Source organism: Excalfactoria chinensis, chromosome 3 (assembly GCF_039878825.1).
Source record: "Excalfactoria chinensis isolate bCotChi1 chromosome 3, bCotChi1.hap2, whole genome shotgun sequence".
NCBI classification, from domain to species: Eukaryota; Metazoa; Chordata; class Aves; order Galliformes; family Phasianidae; genus Excalfactoria; species Excalfactoria chinensis.
Genome location: NC_092827.1, coordinates 90,891,699 through 90,906,716, shown reverse-complemented (window position 1 = coordinate 90,906,716; position 15,018 = coordinate 90,891,699). Strand labels below are relative to the sequence as shown.

Genomic DNA, 15,018 nt, shown 5'->3' with positions numbered 1-15,018 from the left:
TGACAAATGAAAAGCGCTGACTACTGTTCTCCCTGGAAATGTTAGTAATTGCCTTATAGCAAAAACTGAGCAGCCACATTCTTGCTTTAGCTTCGGAACCACCTCTGTTCATACATTCCTTTCAAGTTCCTGCTTCTTCATCTTGGCCCTCGACCTGATGGTCTGAACTGTGACACAGCCAATAGACCTAGCTAGGAGCAGCCCCTTGGCTTTACACCACTGCTCTTACACCAGCAAAGGAAGAGCAAAGGAGCAGGAAGGGAACCTTCCCCAGCTGCACATCCAGGCAGATGCAGCACACAGAAGAGAAACCCCGCACAGCAGGACTGGGCGCCAGTCACACTGCTGTGTGATGCTGCAGGCCTGTCCCCCAGCTGATGGGATTTTGCAGGAGCAGCAGGTGGGTGGGAGCTTTCCTGCGGCATGTCCCGGGGGCCTCCTCGGCTCTGAGAGAAGCCATCTGTCCTGGGAGAGCAGTCCGCAGAGTTACTCCCAAGTGCAAGTGTCTTACAGAGAAATGTAAATACTTTAAGCCTTTTACAGGCACGCAGCGTTATCAACACCCTTGTCAGCAGATGGAGCAGAGCTCCACATCATTACAGTCTGTCCACCAAAAAAAATCCAGAAGAATTCCTGCCCCCTCCCAAGCTCCCTCCGCCCGAGGAAGATGCGATGGGTGGGACTGGAGGCCCCGCTCTGCTCCCTTTACACCCCGTGCTCAGTGGAAGATGGAAGCAGCGGGTCGGCCCGGGGAGCGGCGCTGAGAAACGGCAGCCCTCCCACCCTCCTGCCAGGGGGGAATGCTGCGGAGCCACCCCCTCTCCAGGCAGGGGGAGCGAGCCTGGAACAAACATCGCCCGCGCTTGTGGGCAGAGCCGCCAGCAGGGGAAGCCGGGAACAGAACGCAGACCTTACACGCTCCTCGGCTGAGTCACCAGTGTATAAAACAGAGCCCGGCAGCTCGTGCTGGGGGAAAGAGGAGGCTCAAGGCATCGGGACTCACGGGCAGGTACGTGCGAGCGGCTGCGGTTTTGACTGGGGGGCTTAAGGGCAAATATAAGAGGAGGAGCCAGCGGTCCCGCTGCCCCCATCCTCCCACTGCCATGTGCCATAGAGCAGGGAAGCCAGGAGTCCTGGGAACCGGGAGGTCCTGAGGCTGCTCTGCTCTTGTGCGGCTCCAGATGCCGGGAAGGACTCAGGTGACCAAAGCACACTGGCTGGTCCCCACCTCAAACATGAGATGGGAGCAATAAATGATGGTCCGGGCAATATCTGACTCTACTCAGGGAACAGCAAGTAGCTATTAAGGTGAGGAAAGAGCTTGAAACAGTAGATTAAGAAGTAAAGCACTAGATTAGGGCTATGGTTAATTTGTTCCCCTGACACAGAACTACCTGCAGTTGGGTAAGTCACTTAGGGCTTGTATTTTTCAAAGGGGTCTTCAGGTTCCTGCTGAGCTTTTCAAGCTCTCAGATGCAGCTTTGGTATGAGTCTCATGAATGTCGTGTATTTTTCAAAGCGTTTGTCTATCAAAAATGTCTCCCATCACCCATCTCATAGAGGACTGGGACGAGTGAACCACACACTGTGATACCCACACAAAGCCAGCTGGGGCAGGACAAGGAGGGAACACGGATGGGAATCATAACACTGAATAAAGTGCATCTCAGTACCCAGGCTTTTGGGGCCTGATCCAGCAGCACACACTCGGGTCTGGCCACTTGAACAAAAACATGGCTCAGGACCTACATTACCAGTACCTCCCTCTGCCTCTGGAACTGGAGCACGTATCTCACCCACAGCAGAGCCCTGGCCACACCTGACCCCAGCCCCATTGCCTTGGTACCCCCCTAGCAGGCAACTCTTCTCAGAAAGGTCACAGCAGCAGGACAGCCCCACAGAGAGCAATACGCAACCAGCGACAAAAGGAAAGCTATATAACATGGCAATATCCCTCTCCTGCAGGTTGTGCTGTACCAACCTGTACTGCTGCACTAGCAAGCAGACAAGCAGCTCACCTCCCATGCTGCTGCTGCTCTGAGGTGCAACACTGCTCAGTTGCTTTCTGCATGAAAAACTGTCAGCAAACTAGCACTGAGATCACATGATAATTCTGTCCCAAGGGGCTCCTTTTTGCTTAGGCTTAATTATAGGAGAAACATTAATTATCCCTTATGCCGTCTGAATGCAACAGGAAAACAATTATAAGCGTTTCACTTCTAAATAGTTTGAAGCTACCTGGAAGTATCTTAATTTAGTCTGTAATGCTGATGTTATGTTTTCCTTTCCCCGAAACAAAAACCAAAGCAGATCTTGCAACTAACTGCAAGCCATTCAGCGGGAAGATGTTCCCCCTCTTGCTCATCCTTTGTCTGCTGGCAAGGAACACAGCATCAGGCCCAGTGAGCAGAGCCGAGCCTGCAGCATCCAGCGATGTCACCACCTTTTTCCAGCTGGCGCAGGGAGACACTTGGGAGAACGTTAACCTCACCAGCATGTCCTGTGAGGACTGGAAGAACAGGACATGGATCACCCTGCAGCTCACCAACAGCAGCCTGACAGCGTTCCCCATCTGCCTCCCAGAGGCCCTGCAGGTCTTGGATCTCAGCAACAACCTCTTAGAAGAGGTGAATGGCACAGACATAGCAAACCTCCCGCGGCTGCGTGTCCTCTCACTGAGGCGGAACCTCCTCCAGACAGTCAGATGGGGGTCGGAAACCTTCAGCAGTCTCCACTCCCTGGACTTAAGCTTTAACAAGCTGTCATCTGTGCCACCATGCCACACTTCTTCAATGCCTAACCTGAGGTGGCTGTCCTTGGCTGGAAACCCACTGTTTGAAATCCAGCCACTGGCTTTTTCCTGTTATCCCCAGCTACAGTTCCTGAACCTCTCCACAACTCTGCTTGGGCAGGAGGGCAGCAGGGGAATTCAGGAGTCTGCTTTTGCCATCAGTCGATCCCCTGGCGATGCTCTGCACAGGCCTGAGAACACCATCAACGTGCTTGATCTGAGCGGGACCTTTCTCGAGAGAAGTAAGTTTACAGATTTCTCATGGTAAACACAGGGCCTGACCTTACCCACAGCCAGTGTGAGTGTGTGGGGTGCTCTCTGGTGTCACGTAACCCTGGGGGGTGGCCCTGGCACAGAGCAGCCTCCCTGAGGGAAAACAGAGAAGACAGCATCAAGCATGATGGCCCATCTCACTGCAGCACCTTGCCTCCCTCCTAATCCCACAGCACACCACCGCCAGCCCTGGGATTAGCTCTGGGAAGCACAGAGAGAAATTCATTTCTCTTTCTGGACAAATGGCTGGAATCTCTCACTGTCCATCCCCACACTGACACCCTGCTTTACGCTGCTGCATTGAAGTAGCGCAGAGAGCGTGGCAGCCACAACCGGCCCAACAGTTCTGCACAGTGAGACTTCCCAGCCTGGAGCAATTGGCAGAACAACTTTTCCTTTAGTGCATCTCCTCTTCTGCCAGCTTCCTTGTAACTGAGGTGATGAGGCAGGGAGATGCTGAATGCTTTGCCCAGCTGGGGCAGAGCCAAGGCTTGGCCCTGGTTCTCCCACATGCCAGGCCACTGCCTCCCTGGCCTACCTACATGGCCACCTCATGCTTTTCTGTCTCACTTCATAGCAGTCTTATTCATCTAAAACAATCCTACTCTCATTGGGGCTCTCAGTGAGGTGTCACCACGCATTATTGGTCAGCACTGGTACAAGAAGCACAGCATGGGGTCACAGCAGTGATTCCCCCCAGAACAGGGCAACAGTAGCTCTATTCAAGGACAGGGAACAAGAGAAAGGCAGTACCGAGGGATCCATCCCATCTGTACTGGCCCCAGTTCCAGCCGGCAGCAGTGGAGAGCAGTGGAGCAACTCCCAGGCTGGAGGTGTCACCTCACCAAGCACTGTACAGACACACAACTGAATTTCTAACACCTCTTGTGGCAGTGAGTTACATGATTCAGTCCTGGGATGGAAAGGCACATCTTTATAAGACCTGTTCCTCCACGGTTCATGTCTCAGCTTCTTCCTGCGCTAGGAGGAACGGGATGTACTTGGCCTTTCTCACACCATTCAGGACTTTGTAGACCTCCCTCACCGCCCTCCAGCCATCAACCTCTCTGAGTAGAGAATCCATTTAACCTTACCTAATAAGAAAACTGTTCCAAGTCTCTGGTCGCCTTTATTACCTTTCTCTTCATCTTCCCTTCTTCTCCTCTGCCCCACAATGTTATGGTCAGGTCTGTAAGTAACACTATAAAAATGACTGCACCAGTGTTTATACGCCTGTGTACTGGTTTTTGTTTATATTCCTTTCCCACAGGGAATAGCTGCAGAAAACCACAGAGACATTTTACATTACTATGAATTTAGAACTTCTATCTGGTAGCTCCCTAGCTAAGTTATTAATAAATCCACGTGCTTCACAAGGAGAGGGTTCCATCTTTTCTATGTGCTGCTTGGCAGAATCTCACTAACATCCATCATTGGGCTGACAGTTCAGTCTGCCACTGTTTCCTAGGCAGAAATCCACAGCAATGCACTATTGATGCAACAAGTGAAAATCTCTTTTTTTGCTTCAGTTCAAGTGGAGTGGACCAGAGACTTGCCCAACCTCAGATTACTTCACCTGACAAAGATGCCACAATTACAAAGCCTTGATACCGACTTCAGGTCTATGCCTCATCTCAGGGAGCTGAACTGCCGTGACTCCCACTCTCTGGGTTTCGTGAGGACAGAGATGTTTGAAAGCACACCTAACCTAAGCCATCTTTCCTTTCAAAAGTGAGTTGTTTCCTTCTTGTTCTTCATCAGTCATTGCCTTTGTCTCCCAGAACTGTGCATGGAACTGACTTTTATGCAAACGCTGTTTGCTGTTTGTCATCACAGATGTAGAAAAGAGGTATGGGTTTGTGTGCTGGGGAAAAACACTACGTGCAGCCAGGTATACAACGTGAAGCCTGTGCTGTAGCAGCAGGACTAATTCAGCAGGAGAACGGATAAAGCCCACAGAGCTGGTGTGAGACTTGTAGCAATAGCACAGTTGCCACTTGTCTGAGTTAACACCCATCCTGCTGCCACTCCTCCATAAGACTTTTACCTAGCACTGATGAGATCAGCACAGAAGCCTACTTTTGATAGCAGACCATGCTTCCAAAGCCTATGCTGCTTTACAAAGGATGAAAGCTGATAGTTTTCTAAAATAACAAAGTTGCAGAGAAAAGAGAGCAACTTTTGAGAACTCCGGCTGCAGGGAGGTCACTCTTCTATGGTTAGGGCAGTTTAACAGTAAAGGTATAAAGTATCCTAGATCAGTTGTTTGATTTAGTACACAAGGGGATATGTTTGTTCTAAGAGAGATAATTAACATGAAGGGGATGACTGGCATAGAGGAGGTCAAGCCACTAGAAGCACATTGAGAAAGCAGCCAGAGAAATGACATAACATAAAAGTGCAGGCGAATGCATGATAACAGAGATAACCTTTTCCTTTCCATCTTCAATCTCTAAAGGTGCTATCCACATAGAGCACTTCAGCTATATGCTAGCAGACAGCAGCCACATCGTGCAATTTAGAGAGATGGGCAGATATCAATCTAGACTTTCAAATGCAGAATGGAAGCGTTGATGATATGCTATTTCCAAGGCAACAGGCAATGTTGCATTTTATCTTATATAGGATAGGATACTAAGCCTGCTCCGATTCTTCAACAATGAGCTCAGCACTAATTACTTTATTTGTCATCTTTTAGCTGTAACCTGAGTTCCTTTAATTCTTGGAATACCAATTCTTCAGACAGTATCATCATCAACTTGCATGGAAACCCTCTGTTATGTGACTGTAGGCTCTCCTGGCTGCTCTCCACACCCAAGATCGTGCTGCAAAAGTAAGTGTGTTCAAGGAGATGAAGTAATCCTCTTTATACACAACTTAAATATGCAAGTTATTTGAAGACCAAATAGTCACTACCTTACAAGTTGCTCACATTCCTTGCATGTTCCTCATTTCCACAAGAGGTAGAAATGTAAAATAAAGTTTCTTTTAGGGAGAAACTGTGGCTGAATTACACTCAAAAGTGGACAAATACAGTGGGCCTATGTAGAAAAGTATAAAGCGATATTAGCTGTGGATTCTGAGAATAGTTCATTTTCACTCTTGGTTCATATTTCTCTATTTACTGGAGATAAAAACAACAAATGAGCTAGCTAGGTGGCCCTGATGGGCAGGCACTGGGAGCAGGACTGGAAGACTTTACAAGTACTTTTGTTCACAATTTCCTCCTTGCTCCTGCATTCCCAAAGCCAGAGGCAGTGAACAAAACCTCTTGCAAACAGCACCATTTGTCCCCAATTGTTTTCATGCTTTCCAAGAGTTTTACAGATTAACTACAATAAACTGTGGTTACAATAAGTACTTTGCATATGTATGATCTGTCTTCCTTTGGAGGGGCCACCAAGACTTCACTACCCATAACTAAGAAAGCAGGGAAGTACACTGTTAAAATCAGACTGCCTCTCTTCAGGAAGGACAGCATTTGCATTCTTTACACAAGCCTGCAGGGACTGAGTAAAGAAAGAAACTGAGCTCAGTGGCTGGATATGCTTCAGCACGACTCTATCAGTCTGAGCCAGCCAAGTTTAAGGATCCTTGGGACCCTGTTACAACTCTCTACATGTGGCTCCTTAAGTGCAGCATTCAAGTCTAAACCTTTAACACAAGCTGCCTTGAACCCAGACACTCTTGCCAAGGACCACAGAGTACCAAAGGATGCTTTGTCTCAGGCACCTTACAAAAGCCAAGAGCTAGTCAGCTATGTTCACAGTGCTGTGGAAAGTTATCTATGTAGCACAGGACTATCATTAACACAACCTAGCTCTGGTCTAGGCTTCACCTCTTTAATATGAAGAATGGTTTGGGATAAAAAGGCTCACAGGAGCCTGTAATGCTCTTGTGGAATTTGTCTGTTATTTCCTGTCCTCTCTGCAGGGCTTTGGACACTTTTTGCACCACATCCCAAGAAAACTGGGACAGGCCTTCAGTTTCTTTTTCACTGCAAGAACTCTACAGTAAATGCCAGGCTGAGAAAGATATCTCACTGCCCGATTCAAACACACCCTCCAGCCAAGAAGACGCTTTCAGCCTTGCCAGCTACTACACCACGACTGCAGCAATGACAACAGGCTCTGCTCCGCTAACCAAAGACGCTTACATTCCTCTGAATGAGGAAGCCAGTGTAATGAGCACAACTGCAGCCAACCCAGCTGAGCTGATGCTCACGGAAGCCAACAGTTCCTCCCCAGAGGATGAGGCAGTTTCCAAATCCATGAGCCATCCCCCTTTCCTTGCATCGCTAACCACCTCCCCCGGTTTTCTCAGAGAGCTCTACAGCCAGACCGTGGATTATGGCTCTGTGAGTCAAACTGAAACACAGCAGCTCCAGGGAGAGCTCAGAAAAACTCACATGGCATTTCCCCAGGAACGCCTATTCAGCCAGCCCACTAGTGAGCATTCTACTCCAGCAACAGGAAATCCAGATGCCATTCCCCATTACATTCACTCCTTCGCTGTGGAAAGGACACCACAAACAAATTTACGGCAGCTGAACTCCACAAATCCCAGCGCTCAGTCAGCATCTGCACCCACCCGACCACGGATCCACTATGTAGATGACTATGAATACAGCGAGGAGACAACAGAACCCCCCGTGCAACGAACGTACACCTCCTGTGACTACAACCCTTGCAGACACCTTCAGAAGCCGTGCAGTGAACTTCAGAGAGCATCCCCATGCTTATGTCCCGGCATGTCAACAGAACATGAAATTCCAGACCCTCCGAGGCTCAGAGAGGTGTCTGAAGTCACAGACAGCTCTGCACAGATACGCTGGTGCGCCCCAAATTCTGTTGTTCGTACTTATCAGCTGACGCTTCATGACCAAGGCAGCGAGGAGGGACAGCTGGTCCTGGAGAACATTTACTCCACAGCGAGGCAGTACACCCTGTACAACCTCTCACCGTACACCACCTACCACATTTGCGTGGCTGCTTCCAACAGCGCAGGGTTAAGCCACACAGCAAACCAGGGAACTGCAGGCAATTCGTGCGCCAGGTTCAGAACAAAGCCCAGCTACAAGTCCATCTTTGCTGCTCTGTCTGCAGCAAGCGGGCTCTTTCTCATTTCCACAATTATTTTGTCCATCTGCCTGTGCAAGGCACGTAAAAAGCCTCACGGCGAGCAGTACGGTACACATTTAGTCTCCTACAAGAACCCAGCATTTGATTACCCGTTAAAGTTACAAACAACAGATTAGTGCTAAGTGATTGTTCTGTGCATCCCAAGGTTGCTGTCTCTATCACTTTTGGTACATTTTCCTTTATCAAAAAGTCCTTCAGCAAAAAACCAAAAAGGAAATACCCGACTTCATTGCCACCATGTTTCTAGAGGAGAAAAGAATTGAAAAAGAGGCAGCCAAACAGAAAAAAAGCCTTTGGGTTCTTGTTCTCGCACTAAGCGTGGATGTTAATCTTGAAAAGTTCGTTTTACGCTCACCTACAAATATACTAACATACATTTCACACCGTGAGATGGTGCCTTGTCAGCTGTCACCAATACAGTCCACGCAGAGTGAGAATCTACAATGCATCTCACCAAGCACAACAGATACTGCTTTTACTCACCTAAGTGAGGCTGAGTTTTCATTTTCAAAACAGCATGACTGGAAGCAGTGTGAGACAGACCTCCTTGGGCTCAGTGGCAAGTGCTGCACACGTCCACCTCCAGTAAATAACTCTGGTGACCAAAACCACTCAGCTCAGGAAAAAGAAACACGAAGGTGAATTGCCAAAAGGAAGAGCAAGACACCGCAGGATCAGCACAGCCAGGACAACTGCCTTGTGCTGCATTCGTGTGACATGCCACAACTGAAGCTTCAAGTGCCACCACAATAGCAACCACAGGCAGTGCAGAGTTTGGAATACAGCTCCTCACAGAAGGGATGGGAGGGAGCACATCAGCATTTACTTCACAACTGACTTTAAACAAGAGATTACTGCTCAGTTCCATCTGCAGATTGAGCAGGATGATGGCTTACCTCATACAGAGGCACAGAGCCAAGCAAAGAAAGAATTGAATGTATATGTTGCTGAGACTTGAAAAACCGAAATCCGCCCACTAGCAACAGCAGGGATTTATGCAGATATTTTTCCACATGCACTTCAGGGTATTCATTTCTGCTACACTAATAGCAACAGATGGCTGACAAGTCCCGTTCTTCAGTAGCTTAGGGAGACCTTTTCATTTGAAGTTTTTTTAATACGAGACAGCATTTGTCCTGGTCAAACATTTTCTCTAACAACCGCTGTTTGGAGAACAAGGTATACATTTCTGCTGTTGTACACACACAGCACATAAACCCCCCCCAGCCTCAGAGAATGAAGGGTGTTGTACACTTGGTGTACGCTGCAAGAGTCTCTTTTGTCTCCGTATTTTTTTAATGCTCCTTGTATTAATAGAAATAAAAGCTACAGACTGGTTCTTTGTTAAAGATTGATCTCTGAGTTGTGTTTACCATCCGCGGTGTACAGCCAGAAGGGTAATCGCCAACATTTCATTGTTTTGGAACCTTCAGACATAGTTAAAGAACGTTTTGATTAAGATAAATCTGTTATCTGATGCCAAGAGAGTTTTCATGTTGTATGTGTCACATGGAGCAGGCCACAGCTTCCTCACCCCTAAGGGCTTGCAACACTTCCATGCAAATTTACTCTTTCCCCAACGCCAGCACTGGAGATGACACCAGCTTTGAACAGATGCTCCTTGTGCCCATCCTGAGCTGCTGAGCTTTGTGACTCAAAACAGAAGCGAACTGCAGATAAAGAAACCAGGACAGCATCAGCTCTCACTTGGAAAACATCATCTGCTTTCCTATTCTTGTAGTTCAGAGCTTTGGATGTAGTTTCTCATATTTATTTCAGGCCTGTTTTCTCCTGTGTTTTCTGGAATGTTTCGTAAATAAGAGCAGATGATACTTTACTTGAAATAAGCAGGAGCCATCAGCCTTTGATTCACATTACCCTGCATCAGGGCAGGGATCACATATTCCCCTGTGTATGTAAAGTACCACTTGAAAAGACCTTGGCGGAGGTCTTTGGTATTACCAGAAATAAAGTGGAACAAAGTAAGAAACTTGTGAATAGCTACATACGTATTCTGGAAGATAGCTCTAGAAGGGAAGAACAGAAAAGAAACAGCAGCTGGAAATAAAGTGGGTTGTTATCCTTCAACTATGCACAAGTCCAAAGGAACATGATGCATAAAATGAGATTGAGAGGATGCATCTTAACTATCTTAGCTATCCTTTCCCACATTACAAATTCCCCCTGTACTCTGCACTGGTGAGGCCACATCTCAAGTACTGTGTCCAGTTTTGGGCCCCTCACTGCAAGAAAGACATTGAGCCCTGGAACATGTTCAGAGGAGGGCAACAAAGCTGGTGAGGGGTCTGGAGCACAGGCCGTATAAGGAGAGGCTGAAGGAGCTGGGAATGTTCAGCCTGGAGAAGAGGAGGCTCAGGGGAGACCTCATTGCTCTCTGTAACTTCCTGAAGGAAGGTTTCAGTGAGCTGGGGGTCAGCCTCGTGTCATTAGTGATTGGACCTGAGAGAATGGCTTCAAGCTGCAGCAGGGGAGATTCAGGCTGGACATTAGGAAATATTACTTCTCAGAAAGGGTGGTCAGGCACTGGAATGGACTGCCCAGGGAGGTGGTGGAGTCACAGACCCTGGGAGTGTTCAAGGAACAATTGGATGTTGTGCTGAGGGACATGGTTTAGTGGGAGCTGTTGGTAATAGGTGAACGGTTGGACTGGATGATCTTTCAGGTCTTTTCCAACCTTGGTGATTCTATGATTCTGTGAAAAATCACAGCAACACCTGCGGCAAGGCTCAACAGAGGAAGGTCACCAGGCAGCAGGATTTGATCTCACTGAGGGTCAGTGACCAGGGGACACTTCAACCTGCAGCTACCTGAAAGCAAAACAGCCTTTAGCCACAGCAGGCAGAAGGGCTGGCACTGACATCCACTCTGGCCACTCGCCTTGTGCTGAGACATGGGAGTGCCTGCAAGCTTTGCATACTGTCATAACTGAGTACAGCAGCCATTTCTCATTGCAGCTGCTACCCCAATTGGTGCACAAGAACCAAGTCAGTGTTCATTATATATCCTTCCTGGAACCCCTCAGAGAGCAAATCACACCCAGAGTTCAGAAAAGCACAAGCTATCACCCTCCATCTAAGCACATCAGTGTAAGCATACCCTGTGGCTTTCCCAGAAGACTGATTACCTCTCATAGCAGCCTAGGCACTTTGCAAGCTACTTCTTCACCTTCTCCCTTTGTTTACATAGCCCTAAGAAGGCAACAGCAATTCCCAGCACACAGCCCTTGATAGGAGAACCCTTGTGCCAGAAAGCCCCAGCTGCAGACCTGCACACCCCTCAGTTCCTGCTCCCTGACCCCACAGGGACACAGAGGCAGGCACACACCCAAGGCCCCCACCACCTGCTGCCAAGAAATACCCACCTTCCTCTGGAGTGTTTTGCAGACAGCACCAAGAGTTTAACTGGTTTCAACAACCAAAGCATCAAAGATTGGCACAACACTTTGAGACCTCTTAAAACAAAAAAAAATAGAGATTCTTCTAAAACTCATCTGTACCAGTCGCAGAAGTTATTGCATAGCACAGGTAATACAGATTTCTTTCCCTTTAGGGAAACTAACCAGTTCCTTCTAAGAATTTCTGTACAAGTACCTTGAATTTGTTTAAAGGCCCAAAGCCACAAGTTATGATCATCCAGGGGAGATCTCTGTGAAAGGAGGAAGGATGAGAAAGTACAGAAGGACAGAAGAATTGGAATCTCACAGTGCTCACTGAGCCCAGTTTGTCTTAATTCCTTACAATCCAGGAAGATAGGGTTGTACAGAGACAATATTATTTAATAGGCTACTTGTGATGAAGTTCTGTATCACGTTTTACAAAAGGTCATTACTTCCCCACGCAAACCTGACCTTGCTTATCATCAGCTTTACTAGTAACAACCTGAAATAAAGATGTCATATCATGTGCTGGTTGAGCCAGACCAGATAGTCCTAAAGAACTGGATCTTTGGATTTGCATTAATGAAGACCCAAAGGTCACAGATTAAAAACGTATTGATAGAGCTCATGTTGTAGTGCATGATATACTCCTCACTTTTTGTACATATCACAAGCATAGCTAGCATTATTGTAATGTGTATAAGTGTAAAACAAGGAAAACATTCCTGTCCAGCTTCCCCTTTTACAATACCATGTCTACCCCCACTAACCTGTGTAGTTCTGTATCTGTTGTAACCTCACTATTTCTCATCCCAATACAAAAAGCATAAAAAAACCAGCACGCTTTCCTGCACAACCTACTCTAGGGAACCCGCTTAAGCACAAGGTTGGACTAGATGATCTCCAGAGATCCCTTCCAACCATACAATGCTGTGATAACAGGCTGAGCAGAAATGTAAGGTGCAAGCAAAAGCAAGAGAAGTACTCAGAGCCTCACAGATACACAGCAAGAACCACTGCTTCATCACATAGGTCACAGCCAAGACAAGGCTGATAAAAGCAGCAGCATCTTGCAGAGACGGGTAAAGCTGGCTGCTTTCAGACTAAGAAAAGTCTTCAGAAGCCCAATTCCCCCCCAACACACAACAGCGCTCTGCTGCCTATGCAAACAGCACTCCTATAAGCCAGGTGTTAGATACTGCCTCATCAATTCTCTTCAACCTCAGTCTCTCACATCTTACCCAGCACAAGATGCAGGATCACAACCAACTCCTACAGGCAGTTCTCACTCCAGCCTCTTGTGCCTTCCCACAGGCCTCCTCTCTGCCCTCACGCCATAATCCTACAGCCTGAAATTATTTTCACTATGCGTGTTTTAAGTAACCGCTGCAGCCCAAGAACAGATGTCAACAGTTCAAAACTCATTTGAACAAGCCACGACATTTACAAAGCGTTTCTTTGGGAAACACTAATATTACTATTGCTTCAAATGACTAAATACTTCCAGAGGACGTAAATCAGCACGAGATCCATTCCAGAAGTTTAATTGTTGCTGCACCTAACAATTTCAAAAGTAAACCCTAAAAAGCAAGGCTGAAAGTTTTCTTGAAGCTCAATTTATAGCTTCCACACGATCCAAGTAGATATAATTGCAGAAAAGTATTACTCAGCACCACCCTCATTCCCTGACTCCCCAAAGCAGAGCTGTCACTCCTGTAAACAGGAGCAGTAACCAGCTTGGACATTTCCCTTTGTTTCAGTGCTGCAGATGGACACAAGCAGCTGAATGGCCTCCCCCAGCGCTGGCTGGGGTCAGGGCAGTGAGGAGAGCAACCAGGGAGCAAAACACAAACTTTTCCATCTGCGGGTGGAGTCAGACAACTGCTGTTTCCCCAGCTCTGCTCTGCCTGCTTGTTCCTCCCCATATTCCTGTTTTGGTCCAATCCTGCTCTGTAGCTCCAAACGCTAAAACAAACCTTTGGATGTGTGACAAAGGTACACCCATACACCTCTGAACCGATCTTAGAAGCTAACAAAAGCCAACTGGCTGCCCAAAAGTGATCAGCAGTAAATCCACTTACCGTGTAGCAGCTCAGTTTGCTGTCCTGTTTTTCCCATCATGAAAGGAAGATCACCTGAGGGAAGCACTCTGAGCACCAAACATGCGTTCTCACAAGCTTGTGTCAATTGTTTCCCTGGCCTTTCTCTCAGAGAACAAAAATGTTACATGCATTCCTAAGATCCTTTTCCACTCACTTGGCAAGGCTTTTATTCTTTCTAGAGGTCCAAGTTCAAGCAGAGGAAGGCCAAAACAGCCAGCAGTGCATGTGGGTGCATCCCCGGGCATTGCAGCAGAGGTGCATGCTGTTCCAACTCCTTGCTCAGTATCTCAAAGTCCCCGAGTCTCACAGAGTCATTTACACAGAAAAAACTCTCTGGAAAAAGAGAGATGATCCCTGAAAAGGCCTCCACTCAGAAGGAAAGTCATTCTCCTCAGGGCTCAGACACCACACAGCTTTGTGGGCTGCAAGGGAATCGAGAGACCACGTCGTCTTCAGTGCAACAGATGCCATTTCAAGCAGCAGTTCCTTAGTGCCCTTGCGTTGGCACAAGCAGGAGGGTGAGGAAGCCCAGCACATCAGAGCAGCAGGACAAGGTACATTGAGCGGTACCACTCTACCACAAAGGGCAGCCTGCTTTGGAGAGCTGTCCCTGGCCAAGGCACAAGAGGCATTTCACTGGGCTGCCTGGAATCACTGCAGCTGGAGACAGGGAGTCCGCACTGTACCACTGCTTTGATCAGCCTCTTCTGCACAGGATGCAAAATCAAACCACCACATTTACTCAGCAAGCACCGTGCTGGCACAGACGTGCTCCTTCGCTGTCATCTCCAAACAAATGCATCCATCTGGAGGTAGAAATGAGGATGCCTCTGAGGGCTCAGAATCTTGCTTGCCAAGAAGGATCTCGTTCACGATTTACGTATGAAATACAGAGATACTTATCACAGGTGAGAACACGTTTCATGTCCATGGAAACAAACGTTCATAAAAGAAAACAGTGTTTAAACTCCTGGTCCTTTTTATCAGCAGTCCAAAGTACGTAGTTTGTTCTGAAGCAGGGCAGCATATCAAGAGTAATTTCAACCTCCTTAAAACATAATCAAGCAAGACAATAAATAGCAGGGTTTTTGGAAAGAATGTATTCAGGGAATAGCCCCTCAGAGCAGGACTGGTGCTCTGCTGTCACCTAGAGGGAGAGGATGGAATCGTGCTGGGTACTATTCCGCATGGAAACACCTCAGGGAAGAAATGGAGCTTGCACTTGTGGTGTTTTTAAACCAAACGGCGATTCTTCAAAGGCTCAGCAGCATTTATCCCAACATTCTGCCAGGATTCAGCCTCCAACAGCTGCTT

At 47.6% G+C, this 15,018-nt stretch overlaps 1 protein-coding gene across 1 annotated transcript; it reads left to right on the top strand.

The window, feature by feature from the left end:
• Window positions 1–638: 638 nt before the first annotated feature.
• LRRN4 (leucine rich repeat neuronal 4) lies at window positions 639–10,189 on the top strand. Its single transcript, XM_072333113.1, has 5 exons — window positions 639–1,009; window positions 2,311–3,033; window positions 4,594–4,795; window positions 5,763–5,897; window positions 6,998–10,189. Exons 2-5 carry the CDS (start codon window positions 2,346–2,348, stop codon window positions 8,319–8,321), a joined length of 2,349 nt encoding a protein of 782 aa, XP_072189214.1. The 5' UTR covers window positions 639–1,009; window positions 2,311–2,345; the 3' UTR covers window positions 8,322–10,189.
• Window positions 10,190–15,018: the final 4,829 nt, after the last annotated feature.

Bases quoted from the DNA above. Each gene is read 5' to 3' on its own strand.
- LRRN4 (XM_072333113.1), top strand. From the start codon at position 2,346: ATGTTCCCCCTCTTGCTCATCCTTTGTCTGCTGGCAAGGAACACAGCA. The intron at 3,034-4,593 runs GTAAGTTTACAG...TTTTTGCTTCAG, and splicing joins CGGGACCTTTCTCGAGAGAA to TTCAAGTGGAGTGGACCAGA. The intron at 5,898-6,997 runs GTAAGTGTGTTC...TCCTCTCTGCAG, and splicing joins CCCAAGATCGTGCTGCAAAA to GGCTTTGGACACTTTTTGCA.